At 45.2% G+C, this 17,326-nt stretch overlaps 3 protein-coding genes across 4 annotated transcripts; all 3 read right to left on the reverse strand.

The window, feature by feature from the left end:
- Positions 1-457: 457 nt before the first annotated feature.
- LOC137792164 (E3 ubiquitin-protein ligase TRIM47-like) lies at positions 458-3,663 on the reverse strand. The gene is made up of 7 exons (XM_068587683.1): positions 3,418-3,663; positions 2,446-2,817; positions 2,093-2,188; positions 1,566-1,799; positions 1,225-1,372; positions 1,092-1,151; positions 458-990 (listed from the first exon to the last, which is right to left on the reverse strand). The coding sequence occupies exons 1-7, from the start codon at positions 3,661-3,663 to the stop codon at positions 458-460; spliced, it is 1,689 nt and encodes a 562-aa protein (XP_068443784.1).
- A 746-nt stretch (positions 3,664-4,409) lies between these two features.
- On the reverse strand, positions 4,410-10,553 carry LOC137792092 (uncharacterized). The gene is made up of 7 exons (XM_068587544.1): positions 10,391-10,553; positions 9,698-9,816; positions 7,488-8,963; positions 6,923-7,162; positions 6,609-6,833; positions 6,190-6,259; positions 4,410-6,001 (listed from the first exon to the last, which is right to left on the reverse strand). Exons 3-7 carry the CDS (start codon positions 8,700-8,702, stop codon positions 4,833-4,835), a joined length of 2,919 nt encoding a protein of 972 aa, XP_068443645.1. The 5' UTR covers positions 8,703-8,963; positions 9,698-9,816; positions 10,391-10,553; the 3' UTR covers positions 4,410-4,832.
- Positions 10,554-11,467: 914 nt separating this feature from the next.
- Positions 11,468-15,735, reverse strand: LOC137792093 (E3 ubiquitin/ISG15 ligase TRIM25-like). Of its 2 annotated transcripts, XM_068587545.1 has the most exons (7): positions 15,475-15,735; positions 14,267-14,638; positions 14,010-14,105; positions 13,540-13,773; positions 13,134-13,299; positions 12,992-13,048; positions 11,468-12,886 (listed from the first exon to the last, which is right to left on the reverse strand). In XM_068587545.1, exons 1-7 carry the CDS (start codon positions 15,727-15,729, stop codon positions 12,312-12,314), a joined length of 1,755 nt encoding a protein of 584 aa, XP_068443646.1. In that variant the 5' UTR covers positions 15,730-15,735; the 3' UTR covers positions 11,468-12,311. The 2 variants fall into 2 exon arrangements, 1 of the variants encoding a protein (XP_068443646.1); XR_011078078.1 differs by lacking the exon at positions 11,468-12,886 and having other exon boundaries at positions 13,134-13,349.
- Between the last annotated feature and the right edge of the window lie 1,591 nt (positions 15,736-17,326).

The following is a 17,326-nucleotide window of genomic DNA, read 5'->3' on the forward strand; positions in this document are numbered from 1 at the left end:
TTTAAACATTTAACATAAACACACCTACAGCTACGTATTGCACACGCTGTGGTGAAACTCATTGGTTTTCTTTTATTGTATTTCATTATGATTTGAGAGGCTGGTTGTGAACTCACGTTCACACCTGGAGCCTTTAGGATCAGTGTGAGCTACACGCAAATAAATTAGAATAAATCTTACAACACAAACAACGCAATTCATGTTTTTAAATCACAAACTTTTTATTGTAAAAGTATTACAATACAATTGAGGACGCAGTGGAGTGTGAAAGCTCTTCCTGAGGCAGCTGAAGAAGTTCAACTTAAAGACCATGATGCATCACTTCCGTCTCCCCACATGCAGAAACTTACATCCTCCGGACAATTTCTTTTCTCTATCAAGATACACTTTAATAAGTTATATTGTATATTGTTGTACATCTTTTTTTTTTTCTCGTGACACTTGGCATCACAAACATTTACTCCCATAACTTGATCAGCTGTGCAAACACGCCGATATCATACCATTCATACTGCAGCCCTAGCCCCGCGTAAAGCGGCTGCGTGAAGGTGGTCTGGACCCTGTGGAGCAGCACCATCGGGTCATAGACGTGATAAAAAGCCAGCGTGCCTGCCTTGTAGTCCAGAAACACTCCGATCCTTTTGGAGCAAGGCCCCGACACCCTGCTGGCGACGTTATTGTGACGGAACAAGAAACCGTTCTCGGTGCACTCGAAACTCCAGGACTTGTGGTCTCTTCCGAACTGTGACTCGTCCGACGCGCGGTGGATGTCTCTGTACGCCACCGCCGCGGACAGAGTGCGAGCGTGCCCCTCCACCTCCCAGTAGCAGCGGCCCGACAAAGCCTCTCTGCACAGCACCTGTGGCCACTTGGTGAACCGGTCCGGGTGAGCGGAGTACGCGGTGGGCGAGGGCCTCACGCGGAGGTCGTCGTCTATCAGGTGCAGGTACTCGTAGTTTGAGTTCCTGTCCAGCGTGAGGGGACGGCAATCTGCCAAGGAGGAGGGAGGGGCGAGGTGGTGGGGGGGGCTGAGTGAGTATTGACACTGATTATGATTATGTTAGTCAAAAGTGAAGAACTGAATTTCTTACAGCGTAAAAAGTCCTCCCTGGTTTTTGGTGCCGGTGGTAGTGAGAAGTCAACGTAAGAGACTGTGAGGAGGAAAAAGGGTTTTAAAAAGACGACCGGGCATGAATCCCACCCTTATAGTTGTCCGTGTGTTACCTGTGGCGGTGATCCTGGGCCATGTGTCCTTTACAGCAGTCTCCATTTTACACCTCAGCTCACTCACGCACTCGGTCACGTCTCTGAAGGAACGCAGAGGAGCGATGTCGAACGACACGTCTGGAGAGTCACAGGAAGTTGAGACGGACTGGGGGGAAAAGACACAAAGGCAACATTATAAACAAAAGAAATAGACATCAGATATAAGTCAGGAAGGACAGAATATTAAGAGACTCAGACAAAGAGAGTTTTTCCTTTGAACCATCTGTTGCGATGACACTTTCGGCTCCGTCTTCAGCCCGTTTGTATGATTCCTGTCAGTAGCAAGGTGTCGGGTTTACCTGAATCATGTGGATGTGGTCATCAACATGCAGCAGCTGCTCCAGTTCAGCATCTCTCCTCTTCAGCTTGCTGATCTCCTCCTCAAGATGGAGCCGCAGCTGCTTCGCCTGAGCGACGGCGGTCTTCTCCTGAGACCCGATCAGCTGCTTCACCTCTACGCCTCTTCTCTGCGCGGCGGAGATTATCCCGGCAAAGATGTCGTCGCAGTCCTTCATCGCAGTCTGGGCGCAACCCTGTTGGAGTTTTTGTGCTTTTGAAAATGACTTTTTTTTTCGCAAGCTGGGGTTGACCTTTGACCTCTCAAGGGCCAGAATAAAAAGGACGAGAGAAAATTGTTGACTGATGTGGAAAATGAGTTGCAGCTAAGACCCAAATATAACTTGACATTGTTAAGCCCAATCATTGGCTTGTAGAGATGATATTTAAATCATTTTCCACAGGAAACATGTTATTCCTGTCCACATCACTCTGAGTGGCCTTTCACAATCAACCCTCCATTTATGAATCAATGCAACTCATTTCAAACCTTGACGTTCTCCTCAGCTTGGAGCAGCGCCCGCAGCTCCCTCTGTCTCTGCTCGACTCTCGCCTGGACTTCCTTTTGACTGGATACCAGATGTTTCTGGAAGGAAGGAAGGAAGGAAGGAAGGAAGGAAGGAAAGGAAGCTGGATTATTTGCTTCGAGAATGAGAAAAAGGATCAAAACTAAATAAAAATGCTGAATGTTTCATGCCGGTGCGAGCTCAACAGAGGAAGTTAAAAGTCTTAACGAGTATGTTTTATGGCTGCGTGCCCTTTGGGAGTCCTGGACTTTGAAAAGGAACAATGTGGAGCGATAAGTGAATGTGTTGGGTCAGAACAAAACAGCCATCAGTCTACCTCCGTCGCCGCTTTCTGCCGTGAAACAGAAATGGTTTCGTGGCCCTTGTGCTCATCTATAACACACAGATGGCAGATGCACTTCCTGTCCGTCCGGCAGTAGACCTCCATCAGCTTGTTGTGCTTCTCGCACATCTTTTCCTGCAGCGGGATCGTAACCGAGACCAGCTGGTGCTTCTTCAACACGGGGACCGTGCGGTGAGGCTCGAGGTGAGCCGGACAGAAAGACGCCAAGCACGTCAGGCAAGACATGGTGGCTTTGGCCGGTCCGGTCCCGCAGCAGAAATCACAGACGACGTCTTCGGGGCCGGCACGGGCCGGAGGAGGAGGAGAGGGCTGCTGGGTGCCGCTCTTCTTCAGCTTCTCCACGACCTGGGCATGATGGGAAATGGAGTCTCCTCTCGTTAACACGTTTCAATGAGAGGAAAAACATTTATTACTTAGATTTAAGTAATAAACTAATCGTAGTCGTCAGATAGTGGAAGGAGCGGAGAAGGCAGATCCACAGGCAGACTTTGAGCTTTGTCGGCTTGGCGCTTTGCCTCGCTAACATTTACTGTTTTGTTTTCTTCTGCATTGAGTCCGCCATTTTCCCAGCGTCCTCTTGGATGCAAGCTTATGAATCACGACATTTTTATAGAGGTTGATGCCCAGAAACGTCCTAAAACGCCACGGAGTAACGTGGTGATCGAGAGGCAATCTTTTTCTATTACGCTATGCTTTGTTTTTAGGAGAATTTAACCGTTTGTGCCTTTAAAAAATATCCCTGGATTGACGCCAAAACAACTTTAACTTCAGTAAAATGTGTTAACTTTATAAATCTCCTGCTGTTCAACAAACACATCCAACAGAATCACCGCCATCACTGCTATTACCATTAGTAGTGCATGTAATACTACTGCCTTTTTTTTGTAATTAACATAAATAAATATGCAGCTGATTCACTATGAGTTGTATAATTCTGCTCATCACCTGGGCCAGCATGGTGTTCCTCTTCAGCAGCGGCCTCGGGCTGAAGCTCTCTCTGCACTGAGGACAGCTGGACTGGCCCTTCTTCTCCTCCTCTTCCTCATGGTCCCAGCAGTCTTCAATGCAGCGTCTGCAGTAACTGTGTCCACAGGGAACGGCGACCGGCTCCTTCAGCAGGTCCAGACACACCGAGCAGCAGAACTGATCCCGGTCCAGATCAACTCCTCGCTGAGGTTGTTTGCCAGCCATTTTTTAGGACAAGACAAGAGTTTTGCTGAGTTTCATTTTGTTTTTTGACTCGCTCGTCGCACCAGAAGCGGTGAGGCCATTCAGAGTGTGTGAGGTCCAAGGCTCAATGTCCACCAACTTTAACTGACATCAGAGAAAGAGTATTAAAGGGGCAGACGGCAATTTTACACAATAAGAGTCATCAAAGTCAAGTCAAAGAAAAAGGAATTGTCATGAATTCACTTGGAGTACCGCTTTGAATATAGATTGATTTTGAGTCTATGCACTTGAAGATTATACGTGTAGTTCATGTAATGATTCACAAAATATCAACTATTAAAATGATCTTATCTGTACAATTTCAATATGTTTAACTTGTATGAAAGTCTGTCGCATTTTGCACGCAAAAAAAACACATCAAAAGCTCAAAAATAAAATGCACAAATACTGCACACTGCGTTAATGTCTTTCATGTCTGTGATTGTGGACACTTTTCAGGCCTGACCGTCACGAGGACATCTGGAAAAATATGAAAACTACACAAATGTAAAAATATAATACAGGACTATAATGCAAAATACTACAAAACCACTCATTGCGGCAGCACTTGATGCGCCTCGTCTTTGCAGGATGTGACTAAACAAAGCTTTAGTGTTGCTTTAGGGAGCTCCCTGTTGACCAGAGGCTGTAGGTGCAGGGTGAACGAGACAGACTATCACAGAGGAAGAAACAAAATGGTCAAATGAGAAAACTTGTTTGCAGTCAGTGCTTTTATTGTATTTTTTTTTGGACAATATATGACATATTACAGTGAAACAGGTCAGTGGACAATTGTAATTGATAATTCAACATGTTCACATTCAAAGCACCAAACAGATCATTAAACATTCAATTGCTGTAATCGTGTATAAACCCCCATGTATACAAAAGAGTAATTATAAAGGTTTGATTCTTTAAAATAAATAATTTCTCCATCTTTGTGCCTAACTTGTTTTGATTATGCTGTGATTCTCAGCCCCAAACAGTTTTCTCTCCAGTTAAAGCTGCACCCATCCATTTTTGTTTTATTTACAACGGATTAATTGTCCGCTCGACCCACAAAAAATGATCACCCGCGATAAAAGGAATAAACGTTGGATAAACCTTCACCTAAGTGGCAAAAAGCACAACTCTAGAGGAACGCAATGGAATTAATTGTGCTTTAAAGTCGCGTTCATTTTGTTTAGCACAGCATTTTTTGCCATCACTACTGCCTCCCATGGTGTTTCTGCTGTTCTAGCTGCATTGTTACCAATAACACCGCCTATTACTCCTCCTGTTGTCGCAAAGGCTGCGGCGGTCACTCCCAACGCCACTCCACTGACTGCCAGTCCTCCTCCCGCTGCTACCGCTCCAACGCCTTCTCCTGCCATTACCACTGCAGTGCCTTCTCCTGCCGCTACCACTGCAGCGCCTCCCAATGCTGCTGGCGCTGCGGCGCCTCCTAATGCCGGGAGCATTTTCATAAGTGGCTCCAACTGTTTAATGTAACGCACAGCCGAGAGAACTGTTAGAACCATCGCTGCTAAACCGAGAAAAGCTCCCAACACTACTCCTGTTGCTGTGCCTGCCAGTTGGATCACGAGCCTGTTAGCCACTCTTTGTTTCGCCTGTTTCCTGATCTCTTCCTGTGACATTTCACCTGGCATGTTTCGTTTTATGTCCGCTTCCTCTCGCTGTATTCTTTCCTCGACTACGTGAAAAACCTGGTTGGTGTAGTGGCCTCCATTGTTTTTCATCACCATCTTGTCTACTGTGTTGAGCAGCTCCTCCACCTGGACCTGGTTGCTCCTGTATTCATCCTGCTGGTTGTCTTTCCAGTGTTTGTTATCAACGACGTGGCAGCGGCCTCCGCACTTCTTCACCAGATCGCTCAGACCCTTATTCTTACTGCAGTAACTCTCAATGGTCTCTCCTTCGGGGAGCTGGTCGCCATGCGTGAAGACGATCACAGAATATTTCAAAACACCTTCAGAGAAATGTTGGCATATTTTAGTGATGACAGCCTGCTCCTGCTCTGTGAATTTATCTACTTTCAGCACGATGAGAAAAGCATGAGGCCCAGGAGCGCACTCTGTGATGCACCTCACTATCTCGGTCTTCAGCTCCTCCTCAGGCACCTCGGTATCAAAGAAACCAGGAGTGTCGATCAGGGTGATGCTTCTTCCGTTGACAGATTTGGTTTTAGCTTGACATTCAGTTGTTCCGGAGTTGGCAGAATGGTCCGTTTTGAACAGTTGCCCTCCAAATATGGTGTTCGCTATGTTGCTTTTCCCAGATCCAGTTTTTCCCAGCAGGACGATCCTCCTTGGGCTCGACACTAGAAGAGAAAAATGACTCTGTTTGATACATTTTAATACATCTGAGTGTAAATAAGTAATTAATGCACCTAAAACACTTCTCCACTGATGCTTCCGGCCTTGTTTAGTTACATCAAATAAAAATAGTCAAATGGGTGCCGCAGGACTGAACTCTGATTCTTTGCTGTAATATAACATCCATACCCACCTTGGTCCGGTTGATGAACATCCTTTGTGAATCTTTTGGTTTGGGAATCTTCCTGGACACACCTGAAGGCCTGCAGAGACAAGGAAAGGGTTTTATACCAAGAATGGACTCGTAGGATGTTTGCTAAGATGTCAACCGATGTTCACAACTCTAAAGTTTTAAAATGCAACTGTTTATACTAGTTTATTACGTCAACAACCAACTGGAAGATTTACATTCAATCATTTCTCCAACTTTGAACCCATTGGCTATCGGTTTCAACCCATTGGCTATCGGTCTGAACCCATTGGCTATCGGTGTATTTGAACCTCTTTTTGCACACAAAAATAAATCAAAATGTTCTACCGCTTAAGTGCAACTTGAGCTCTCGATCTTCATTGTGCGTAGTCTGTGTTTATGGCACAATGCATTTCCGTTACCTCGCTGGACTCCTTATCATTGGGGTGGACGACGATGCGGATCAGAAATGGTCTTTTGCAGGCTCGGCTCTGTTCGAACGCCTGGACTTCCTCCAGGAGAACCCTGGCAACCACAGTGTTAGGAAACCGCAGGGCAATCCCAGCACCGAGTACGGGAAGGGCAACTGATCTAAACCCTCTGCGCTCGCAGGATGTGAGGAAGTTGCTGAACGCCAGTTTCAGAACCTGGAGAATGTCAGAAATACATCATTTTAAAGGCATTACAAAATAAATGTATCAGGCTGCAGAGAACAGAAAACGCTTCACTATTGCACCTGAACTGCAGTTCCATCAGGCTCGTCATCCCAGGGAATGAGGTCGAGGAAGGACACTGCATTAAACGGGAGTGTGCGGGACAAGACCTCCACCAGGAGTGCGTCACCAGGCACAGTCCCATGTCCTGCTTTCTCTTTAAACTCTTTCATCAGCTGAAATCCAGCCATTTCATACAAAGCGTTTCCAACAACAGTGGAGAAAGGCTTCTGGCCAACCATGGGTGAAGCCAGGGCATGCACCTGGGGGAGAGCAGGAGATGAGGTAAACGTCAAACAGCATTTCATGTAAATTATCTAACGTACAAACTCCCTGGACTTATTGCTCATACCGTTTGCTTACTACTGTATAAATGAGCTGACACCCACAGGACCAAATAAAAGTGCCATCTTTTTTGGAGAATACAAATCCTGCAGAATGCTATTTGTTAAGGATACACAATACGTGACAATTATTGTCATCATAATTTTGCAGAAGGACAGTTTTGCCTTCGATAAGCAAAGACGTTGACAATGCCAAGGTCTTAGGACGTATCCTTGAAAAAAAAAAGTTCAATACATTTCTCACCTGCTGGGTCTCTAAGGTTCCCTGAACGATCTCGATTATGACGCCATCTTCAGGAGCGCCACCAGTGGCTCCTCCTGGAAACCCCGGATCGCTTGGTGCGGCGTTTCCGCTGCTTCTCCCTTGGAGAGGCCGGTCACACGCTAACGCCAGATTAGGTCCAACATCATCGTTCTCAGTGGGACTTCGGGAATAGCTTTCTGTCCCTAACTGGTCAGTGGGGACTCTATCATCAATAAAGGAGTCCAGATACTGACGTAACCAGTTTTTGACCTCAGCCACTTTGTCAGATGGACCTTCCAGCACCACCGTGGAACCAGAGCAAGATGTTTTGGGATGGAAGGTAACCCCTGAACAGTCAAAACCATCCAGCTGCAGCAATTCTGGCAACTCTTGCGCTAACTCTGGAAAAGGCAGATGGACTGTCCTCGACTCGTCCAAAGACTGGATGACAACTTCCCTCAGCTCTTCTACCTCTTTGGCGTGGCCCAGTAGGCGCACGGTGCTGTCTGGACCAAACACAACCTGAGCCCTGTATTGGCCTTGGTTCATCTCATTTGTCTTGGACTTCAGCTTTTCACGAAGGTCAGATGGCACAGAGGAGCAGTTAGGGACATCAATCTTGACTTCCTTGATCTCATCTTGCAGTGCCTTTACAGTTTGATCAAGAGCGTATGTGGAAAGAGATAAGAAACGCACCTCTGTGTCTCGTAACTCTATTTCCACCTTGCCACCGACCCCTAAAACGTCCCTGAGGACGCCTGGACCACCGTTTGCCTCTTTCAAGAAGGCCAAAACATGTAGGCTCATGTCAGAAACTGTGCTTTCAAACACAGCGTTCTCCTGCTCAGAGATACAATCTTGAGCCTTGAGAATCTCCTCTGCAGAACCTTCCAAATCTAACTGACCTGCAGCTCCCTGCGTGACCTTCACTCCAGGAAAATCTTGTTGCAAACTGCGCTCCATGTCTTCCCAGAGGAGGCGGAGCTTGGCCTCGCCCAGTCGACGGGTGGTTTTTTGCTTCTCGCTGTAACCTGACTGTCGTTTAACGCGCGAGTCCTCTACAGCCATCAACATGGCGTTCACTTGAGAACGCTGCCCAACCACAACGGCCATCCCAACCTCGCTGTACACCTTCACCCCATGTATGGTCTGACCAGAGCTGTCGGCCTGGAGTACAGCTTTTACTTTCTGAGGGTCCAACTCATAGTGGCACATGTAGCCATTAAAGATTTTGTCTACCTCGGTTTTCCAATTTCTAACTGCAGCTCCAGCACCAGCTTGAGCTAACCGGCTAACTAAAGCCCTCCCCTCCTCTGGGTACAGCTGGGCAGAGCTGGCCACAGAGGTGAGCGCTTCCTCCAGGTCTTTCGCAGCCTTTGGGCACTCCTTGAGATAACGTAGGAGGAAAATATCAGGCTGTAGTTCATATTCTTCACCACTTGGTGAAGGTGTTGAGGCAGGAATGAATTCTGGGATCTGTGTTCAAAGGAGACATCCAGATAATGACAACAGTTATCTGTGCACGGTGATTATGACGCAGTATATACAACCTTTGGTGTTATATAACTACATGAAAACAGTCAATTTCACTTTACAAATGTAAGGATCTGTTTTTATAGCCGTTTGAATATTGGAAATTGTGAAGTTATGAATATCATTATGTCATTGTAGCTGACTTTAAAGTCACTTTTCTCCAAAATTGTACAGTAAAATCTCATGGCCATGCTCATGGACAGAGCAGAGGTCAGTCTGAACAAGACTGCGTTGTGATTTTACTTTACAAGTTTAATGATCTGTTTTTATAGCCCTTTCAATATTGTGAAATTGTAAAGTTATTAATATCATTATTACATGTAAGCTGACTTTGAAGTCAATTTTCTCCAAAACTGTACAGTAACATCTCAAGGCCATGCACATGGACATAGCACGGGTCCCCCTGAACAAGACTGCGTTGTACTTTTACTTTACATATGTAAGGATATGCCTTCAGGATATGTCCTTTAAATATGAATATCATCATTTCATTTGGGCTTTTGAGCTCGGCTTCTCTGCCTTGTACCGCCCTCGTACCGGAACACCTTAGAGGTGCATTCAGAATTGTAATTGAGGCTCAGTCCGCGGATGTAGGCTCTCTTGACCGCAGTGCACGCGCGGATCTCACGTGTGCGCGCGGATATTTATATTTATATCTATATCAAGGCTGAGCCAACCTGTAATGGAGCGGCACATTCCGGGCTCTGGGAGGAGGTGTTAGGTTTTCGGCTGTCTCGGACAGAGAACAGCAGACCGTCTACTTCATGCTCACATCTCTGCAGGACCGCCTGCTGGGCTGAAACACAAAATGTGACCTTTTAAAATATGAACTAAAACTAAAACAACTTAGGCCTTTGATTTGTTGAGACTCTATTTCTCTGTTTTTGTCTGTCACTTATAGTAAAGGAAGTGTGGCGCTGCGCCCAGGTGCTGAACAGCTGATCGAGGAGACAATGACTCAGCTCTAAATCCACAGGTAGAAAATCCAAACCCGCCACTGAGTAATAAAAACATATTACTAGTCTTCTGCTGTGCATCATGTTGTTGCTTTTTATTTTCTACAGACAACATATTTATCTCAGTTATGTATTTATCTTTACACTATTCAACACATTTGACGACTTCCAAACTTCTGTCGTGGAACATTTTTAAGTTTCACTTTCACCAGAAAAGAGGTTGCAAGTATTTCTGTTTTTTTGGATCAAATGTCACAATTTATCATCAAACATTGTAAAAGTCGTAGTGATACTATTACCCTGCTACATAACATACATAACAAATACATAACTTTGATGCGGTTAACAGTAACACTTCGGTTACGTATACTTAATAAATAAATAAATAACAGCGTCTCGTGGCCCGTCGCTCACCTTTGCGGTCCTTGAACGCAACGCGGTAGGTCTGTCCGGTCAGCCTCTCCAGCGCTCCGCAGTCTCCTCCGCCAGATTTGCGCCGAACGCGGAAATATTGTTCTAATCTCTTCTCCTGCTGCTCCCCGAGCACCACGGGGCACTCGAAGAAAACGGGGTGATGGTAAACATCACCCATAGTTTAGCTCCTCGGAGGGGGGTGGGGTGGGGGGGGGGGGGGGGCGAATGAAGCCGAACTTCTGTGCAGCGCCCGATTTGTTATAAGTGTTGACGTTTTTACGCACGTCGCGCCTCTAGTGCGGAAACAGCGAGAGGAGTCACTTGCACACACACGGGGACTTTGAGCAGGGAGGGGCTGCTAAGTTTATTACTGTTACGTTAACCCTGAGAGAGGAAGAGATTGTGTTGTGTGTGAATATAGGCTATTTGCTGAATCTCATTTTTTTTCGTATTATATTAGTATATTTTCACTGAATGCTGGAGAAGTGGAGTTTGAATTGTCTTAATCATAATTATTGTATATATATATACACACAGAGAGAGAGAGAGAGAGAGAGAGAGAGAGAGAGAGAGAGAGAGAGAGAGAGAGAGAGAGAGAGAGTATTTATGTGGTTAAGCATGTTGAGCAGAGGGCGTAGTCTCATCTTTTATTTGACCAGAATCTAGATTAAGTGCACGTTGCTCATAAGCACTGGTTCAGGAATGCCACATGTCTAGTCTCACCAGCTTGGTACAAAGAGTCCTCACTTTAGACATCCCTTATTTAAATAGTTATGAGTGATATGTACTGTGTAAAAACAACACATGCATTGGTCACGTTGCGCTGCCAGATTGGTCCAGCAGGTGTCGCTGTTGAGTTCAGAGTTTTGCTTCTGCAGTTACAGACGGTGAGGGATTTGACTGTGCAGCACTGATTCATCACGAGATTGTCGGTGTCTCTCCTCCAGCTCCTCCTCCGCAGTCTAAAATCACTGTCATGAAATTATTGTAGCTAGTAAAACAACAAAAAGAGACTGAGAAGAAAAGGTTGGATTATATTACATTCAACTTTATTCTTATAATAGAGAGACAACGAAATGCAGAAGTGCAAAAAGCAGTTAGGTGCAGAGTTATGTTGAATATATAATAAACAGTGATATATAGAAAAAGCAAAGAATGGAGAACCTGTTGTTGAAGCTCTCAAAGCAAAATGCAAAAACACATTGAAGAGTAGACTAATTAAAAAAACAAACACCAATAGAAGTGTAACATAAATCTTTGCAATTTCGGAATATTAATCACTTTCCAAAATAATCCAAATTTACAATGAATGTCTTAAAACTCTCTCCATTACAATTACATTTAGATTTTCCTCAGGAATTTATTCAAAATGTAATAACATGTCTTCAACAATATGTTTTAAAATGTGCACAAATTATTCCCTCAGTGTCTGTAGAACACAGACCTCACCGACACTCTGAACCAACACGAATTTTTAGGAAATACTGTAAACTTCATCGCTAAATCCTGATTTCCAAATTTATCGTTGAATTTTTCACCCCTTCACAAAACAAGTCGCTAATTGTTCCCAAGTTGTTTATGCTTTGTGTGTTTAATATATGAAATTAGGAAAAAAACATTTTGACTATTAAACTGATTTAAATCCTCCTTAAAGGACAGGGACTGCTTTGTGATTATAACTACACATATGACATGCGGAGTTCCCCAAGGCTTCATTCTGGTGCCTCTTTTATTTCACATCCACTGGCTTAGATTATGGAAAACAATGCCTGCAGGATCTTAAGATAGGGCAAGACAAGATTCAACCGTTACTTTAGAGTTCTTAGTTCTTGTAAAATCACATCCTCTCATTTGTCATATTGGACGGACAACTACTGCCTGATCTACAGCAGCATGTTAACCATTCCCAACATAAATGTGTTCACCATAATTTTACCAGTTCTGCATAATATGAGGTGAGATCGTACTGAGAGTGAGTATTCTCAAGCTTAAAGCCAGGATAGAGAGGCTCAGTGAACGTAATGTGTTCTTTGTGGAGCAGAGTCATCGTGTTGGAGATGTTATAAAAGGACAGAGTACCTAATTTATAATCCAGGTAAACTCCGATGCTGGAGGATACAAAGCCTGACACCGCTTTGCTTTTGTTGTTGTGGCGGAAAGTGCAGGAACCATTTGTGGAGCACGTGAAACTCCACGACTTGTTATCAGTTCCAAAGTCTGTTCTGCTGCCGTCTTTGTAGGACACCGCCACAGACCAAGTAACACCACTCCAACTGACCTCCCAGTAACACCGCTCTGACAAACCCTCCCTGCACCGCACCTGTCCGATATTCTGCAGCACTTGTGGTACAGTATGACCCTGACTATAACCACGACTATAACCACGATCATAATTCTGAGTTTGTACATAGTAGGTACTTGTCACCCGCCGGTTTTCTTGTGAAATGGTCAGATTTTGTGAGACGGTGCTCTCATCCAGGCTGAGAGGACGGCAATCTGACAGAAGACCAAAGCAAGGAAAGAAAATGGCAACATAAACATTTAAATACCCAGTTCATCATCAATGCACTGGAGTAATGTGGAACGAGAGGTTTCACTCACAGCGTAAGAACTCCTCTCTGGTCTTTGGCACAGGTGGCACAACATCTATAGTAGACACTGAGAGAGAGAAAAATGCTAAATACTACTGGACCTGAAAAAAAAAACACTTATATCTCTGGATTTATACATTTCTGGCAGGTACCTGTGGCAGAGATCCGGGGCCATGTGTCCTTCAGGAGGCGATCCATGTCATCCCTCAGTTTAGACACGCAGTCAGTCACAGGTTTGAATGTTGAGCGTTGAGGATAAAAAACAGAAACAGGAGGCAAGTCTGGAGATTCACAGGAGGTGGAGAGGGACTGGAAGGTCTGGAGGGAAACCAAAGAGTCGGAGACCAGAAGAAAAACGAAACAAAAAGCTGAAAAAATTGTCAAAAATGACCCTTTGCAGGATTAATAAAGTATCTATCCATCTATCTATCTATCAAAATCAGCTGTCAAATTCAGCCAGGTGTTTGCCTGATTATTCCATTATACCATCACGACATAAAAACAGATAGATGTACTGAAAGACAGATGGATAAAAGTCGCTCTTCAGCGAAGTGGTACCTGAATGAAATGGATGTGGTCGTCCGTATGAGACAGCTGTTCCAGGTCGGTGTCTCTCCTCTTCATCTTGCTGATCTCCTCCTCCAGCTGCAGCTGCAGCTCCTCGGCCTCAGCGGCTGCAGTTTTTTGTTGGCCGGTGATCAGCTCCTTCGTCAAGCTGCGTTTTTTCTTCATGGAGCAGATCATCTCATCAAAGATCTTATCACAGGTCTCCACTGCAGGCTGGGTCGAACTCTGTTCATGAACACAAAAACAATTGTTTTTCCTTAAACAATACGTTCTCTGTGACAAAGTACACATTTTGTAATGACAGACTGATTCAATTTAACTCTTTGATCTGTAGTTATTAATGTCTAGAAAATGAAAGGCTCGTTCCAAATACCATCGCCTCAGTATCAAAGGTCAGAGCTCACCTCGCAAGAGTTCAAAACCCAGACAAGACTTCTTCTAGAGAGCTCAATACAACTTACCTTGAAATCCTTCAGAGCTTGTAGCAGCTCATTCAGCTCCTTTTCTCTGTCCTGGAATCTCTGCTGGACTTTCTTTTGACTCACAATCAGCTGTTTCTGGAAGAAAACATTGTGGCAACAGCAACCGATTCATTGATACAAATATTCGGTGTTTTCAATCAAAGCTGACCACTAGTCGTCATACAGATCTGAACACGCAGCAGTAACAAACAGATCAATGCAGATCTTTCAGTCTAAAGCGGTGGTTTGGCCTCTACCTGTTCCTCAGCCCTCGCCGATGCAGATGACACCGTGTTGTGGCTCTTGTGCTCATCTATGACGCACAGATAGCAGATGCACTTCCTGTCCGTCCGGCAGTAGACCTCCATCAGCTTGTTGTGCTTCTCGCACATCTTTTCCTGCAGCGGGATCGTAGCCGAGACCAGCTGGTGCTTCTTCAACACGGGGACCGTGCGGTGAGGCTCGAGGTGAGCCGGACAGAAAGACGCCAAGCACGTCAGGCAAGACATGGTGGCTTTGGCCGGTCCGGTCCCGCAGCAGAAATCACAGACGACGTCTTCGGGGCCGGCACGGGCCGGAGGAGGAGGAGAGGGCTGCTGGGTGCCGCTCTTCTTCAGCTTCTCCACGACCTGGGCATGATGGGAAAGAAAGGTGGAGATACATGCTTAAGCAATAGGGTACTCGAGGCAGTACTGTATCAAGGGAGCTGTTCACGGCAAACCTTAGAACATTATTGTAGATACAGTACTGCCTTGAGTACCTTATTGCTTTTATAATACGGTTACCAGCGACATTATAAATAGTAGTAAATCACAAATTTATTGACATATGTAATACAATGTGTATGGAAGGTGGTTTGAAAACATATTTGCAAACAATTTAAATAGATTACTCTGTTAGTGGAGAAATGGGCGTGGTTCATGGGCATGAGCAATAATTAATTAGGTGCTATGAGCCAGATTGGCCACATGATGTCGTAAAATAATAATTAAAAAAAAATCTATGCTCATACACTGATTCAGGAAATAAAATCCTTCTGGTTCCCCTGAACAATCGAACCGGATATTGAATTACTGCAGAGAATAAATTAGTTTGTTCACAAACCTCACAATGTAATGAAAGTTCATGTTCTTTAAGGTTTATTTAAGCAGTGAAAGGTTCAAGGTTCCTTCTTAGTGCTCTCTTATACAATTACACTTGTCCAGAATATGCTCTAAAAATGACGCACACACATTACCTGCATCGGTTGAATACAATTTGGAGATGTAAATGCTGATGTGGTGTCATAATTAAACTTTATGTTAAGCATTCTAATATTTAAAAACGGTCATTGAGCCCTGCTGTAGACACACGTGACTCAGTAAATCAATAATCACTTCAGTTTAACGCTTTTCATTTTGCACAGTGGGGACAACAGCCTCTACTCCCAAATGAACTCTCATACTTTGACGTCATGAGTCATCACCTGGGCCAGCATGGTGTTCCTCTTCAGCAGCGGCCTCGGGCTGAAGCTCTCTCTGCACTGAGGACAGCTGGACTGGCCCTTCTTCTCCTCCTCGTCCCAGCAGCCCTCGATACAGCTTCTGCAGTAACTGTGTCCACACGGGATGGTGACGGGCTCTCTGAGCAGGTCCAGACACACGGAACAGAGGAACTGGTCCTGGTCCTGGTCCTGGTCCAGGTCCAGGTCCGCGCCGCACTGCGGCTGCTGCTCGGCCATGTTTGACTCACGTGCAAGAGAAAAGTAAACGCGAAGAAGAAACCATCGGTTTCGTTTCCCCAGAAACTTTGAGGGGGCGGGGCTTTCAAGAGCAGTTCAAGTCCAATGGGGAATAAGTGGACCTCCAGCATCCTGCAGAGTGACTGCAGGATGCTGGAAGAAGCAGAAAAGAGTACAAAGACATGGAGACAGCAAGAAGCAGAAGAGAAGAAGAGGTAGAAAAAAAGGAGGAAGCAGTTAAAGTAAGAAAGGTATGTAACGTGTGGCTGTGTGGAGGATGACGAAAAGAAAAGAGGGATGTATACATTTTAAATCTGCAGTGGTTGAAGGTAAATATATATGCATATATATGTCTGTGCATGTGGTAAATACGCGTGTTTCTATACAAGATAATCTGGCAACTTCATCAACCTTTTGCAGCAGGTGTGTTGTTCAGATGAACGTTCCCTTGTTGCATGTGAATAAGACAGAAAGACTAATCTGTCGCTTGTAGAATAAATCGGTGCGGACAGTTGCAATATTCATTGAAAGATGAACCTGTTGATGATGTTCCACAGCATAAACGGCCACGTGCCTCTTTATTTACCTTTTTTTTTACGTCTCCATTGGGAACTGCGTGTTTAACCTCACGTTGCAATGCACTGTGGGTAATTCCCTAAGGCAAAGTCGGCATCTAATGCTGACTTATGGAAAGGGTTCCTAAAGGGCTCAAAATGTTTGATAGAGAGCATTGCAGGCACTCGACGATGTGACAGTTGGACACCCCTAAACCTTCAAGGTCATGGCCTCAAAGTCTGTGAATCCGTAAGGGTGGAGTTTGGGCCAAGGAAGTGTGTGCTTGACAGATATTTGGCGGTGTGCCAAGCATGGGTGTCCGCCAAACTTATCTCCCAGGGACCTCACGGATGTTCGGAGGGTGCTGCCCATTTCCGAGTTAGCTGTTATCTGTTACGCCTTCTGGGCAGTTCTGTGTTCACCCTCTGTTTCTGTTGTATTGTCTGTCACTCACCTTGTCTCTCGTTTCAGACACCTTCATCCTCGTGTGGCGCCCCGCTTTGTGATTGCAAGCCCCTGATCACTGTAGGTGTGCCCTTGTATCTAGCAAACGATGCATAAATACCCACCCCAAGTAGCTGCATGATGATCAGGGATGAGCTTAGCTAGCTGTGCTGCTCTGTAGGTAGCGGGGAGACTCCAAACCGAGTTAAGGATTATTCTTTATTGCTGTTCGGTGGTCGTGGTAAATAGCAGAAATGTCGGAGGCTGAGGCGTTCATTGACTCTCCATCTCAGGAGTCCTTGCATGGTGGTTTAAGGAGGTAAACTCATCAAGGAGAACTTTAAAAAGGCTATGAAGTCAAAATTGACCGGGATAGGAATTCTGTCCACGGGGTAAACAAGTTTTTTTTCCAATTCCAACTGCTGTACCTGAGGAAGGACATTGGAAGCACATTGGAAGGCAGATTATCCTGCGTTACAGGCTCAACTGAGGGATGGGAGAACTAAAGTGACTCTCACAGAGACACCGGTTCCATCCAGGTGCGACTAAGCTCGTTTGTAGCAGGTGTGTCGTCATCCACTCCCACATGAGGCCGGTA

This window comes from Clinocottus analis, unplaced genomic scaffold (assembly GCF_023055335.1).
Source record: "Clinocottus analis isolate CAN_PGR_092001 unplaced genomic scaffold, fCliAna1.0.p SCAF_21, whole genome shotgun sequence".
Classification (NCBI taxonomy): Eukaryota; Metazoa; Chordata; class Actinopteri; order Perciformes; family Cottidae; genus Clinocottus; species Clinocottus analis.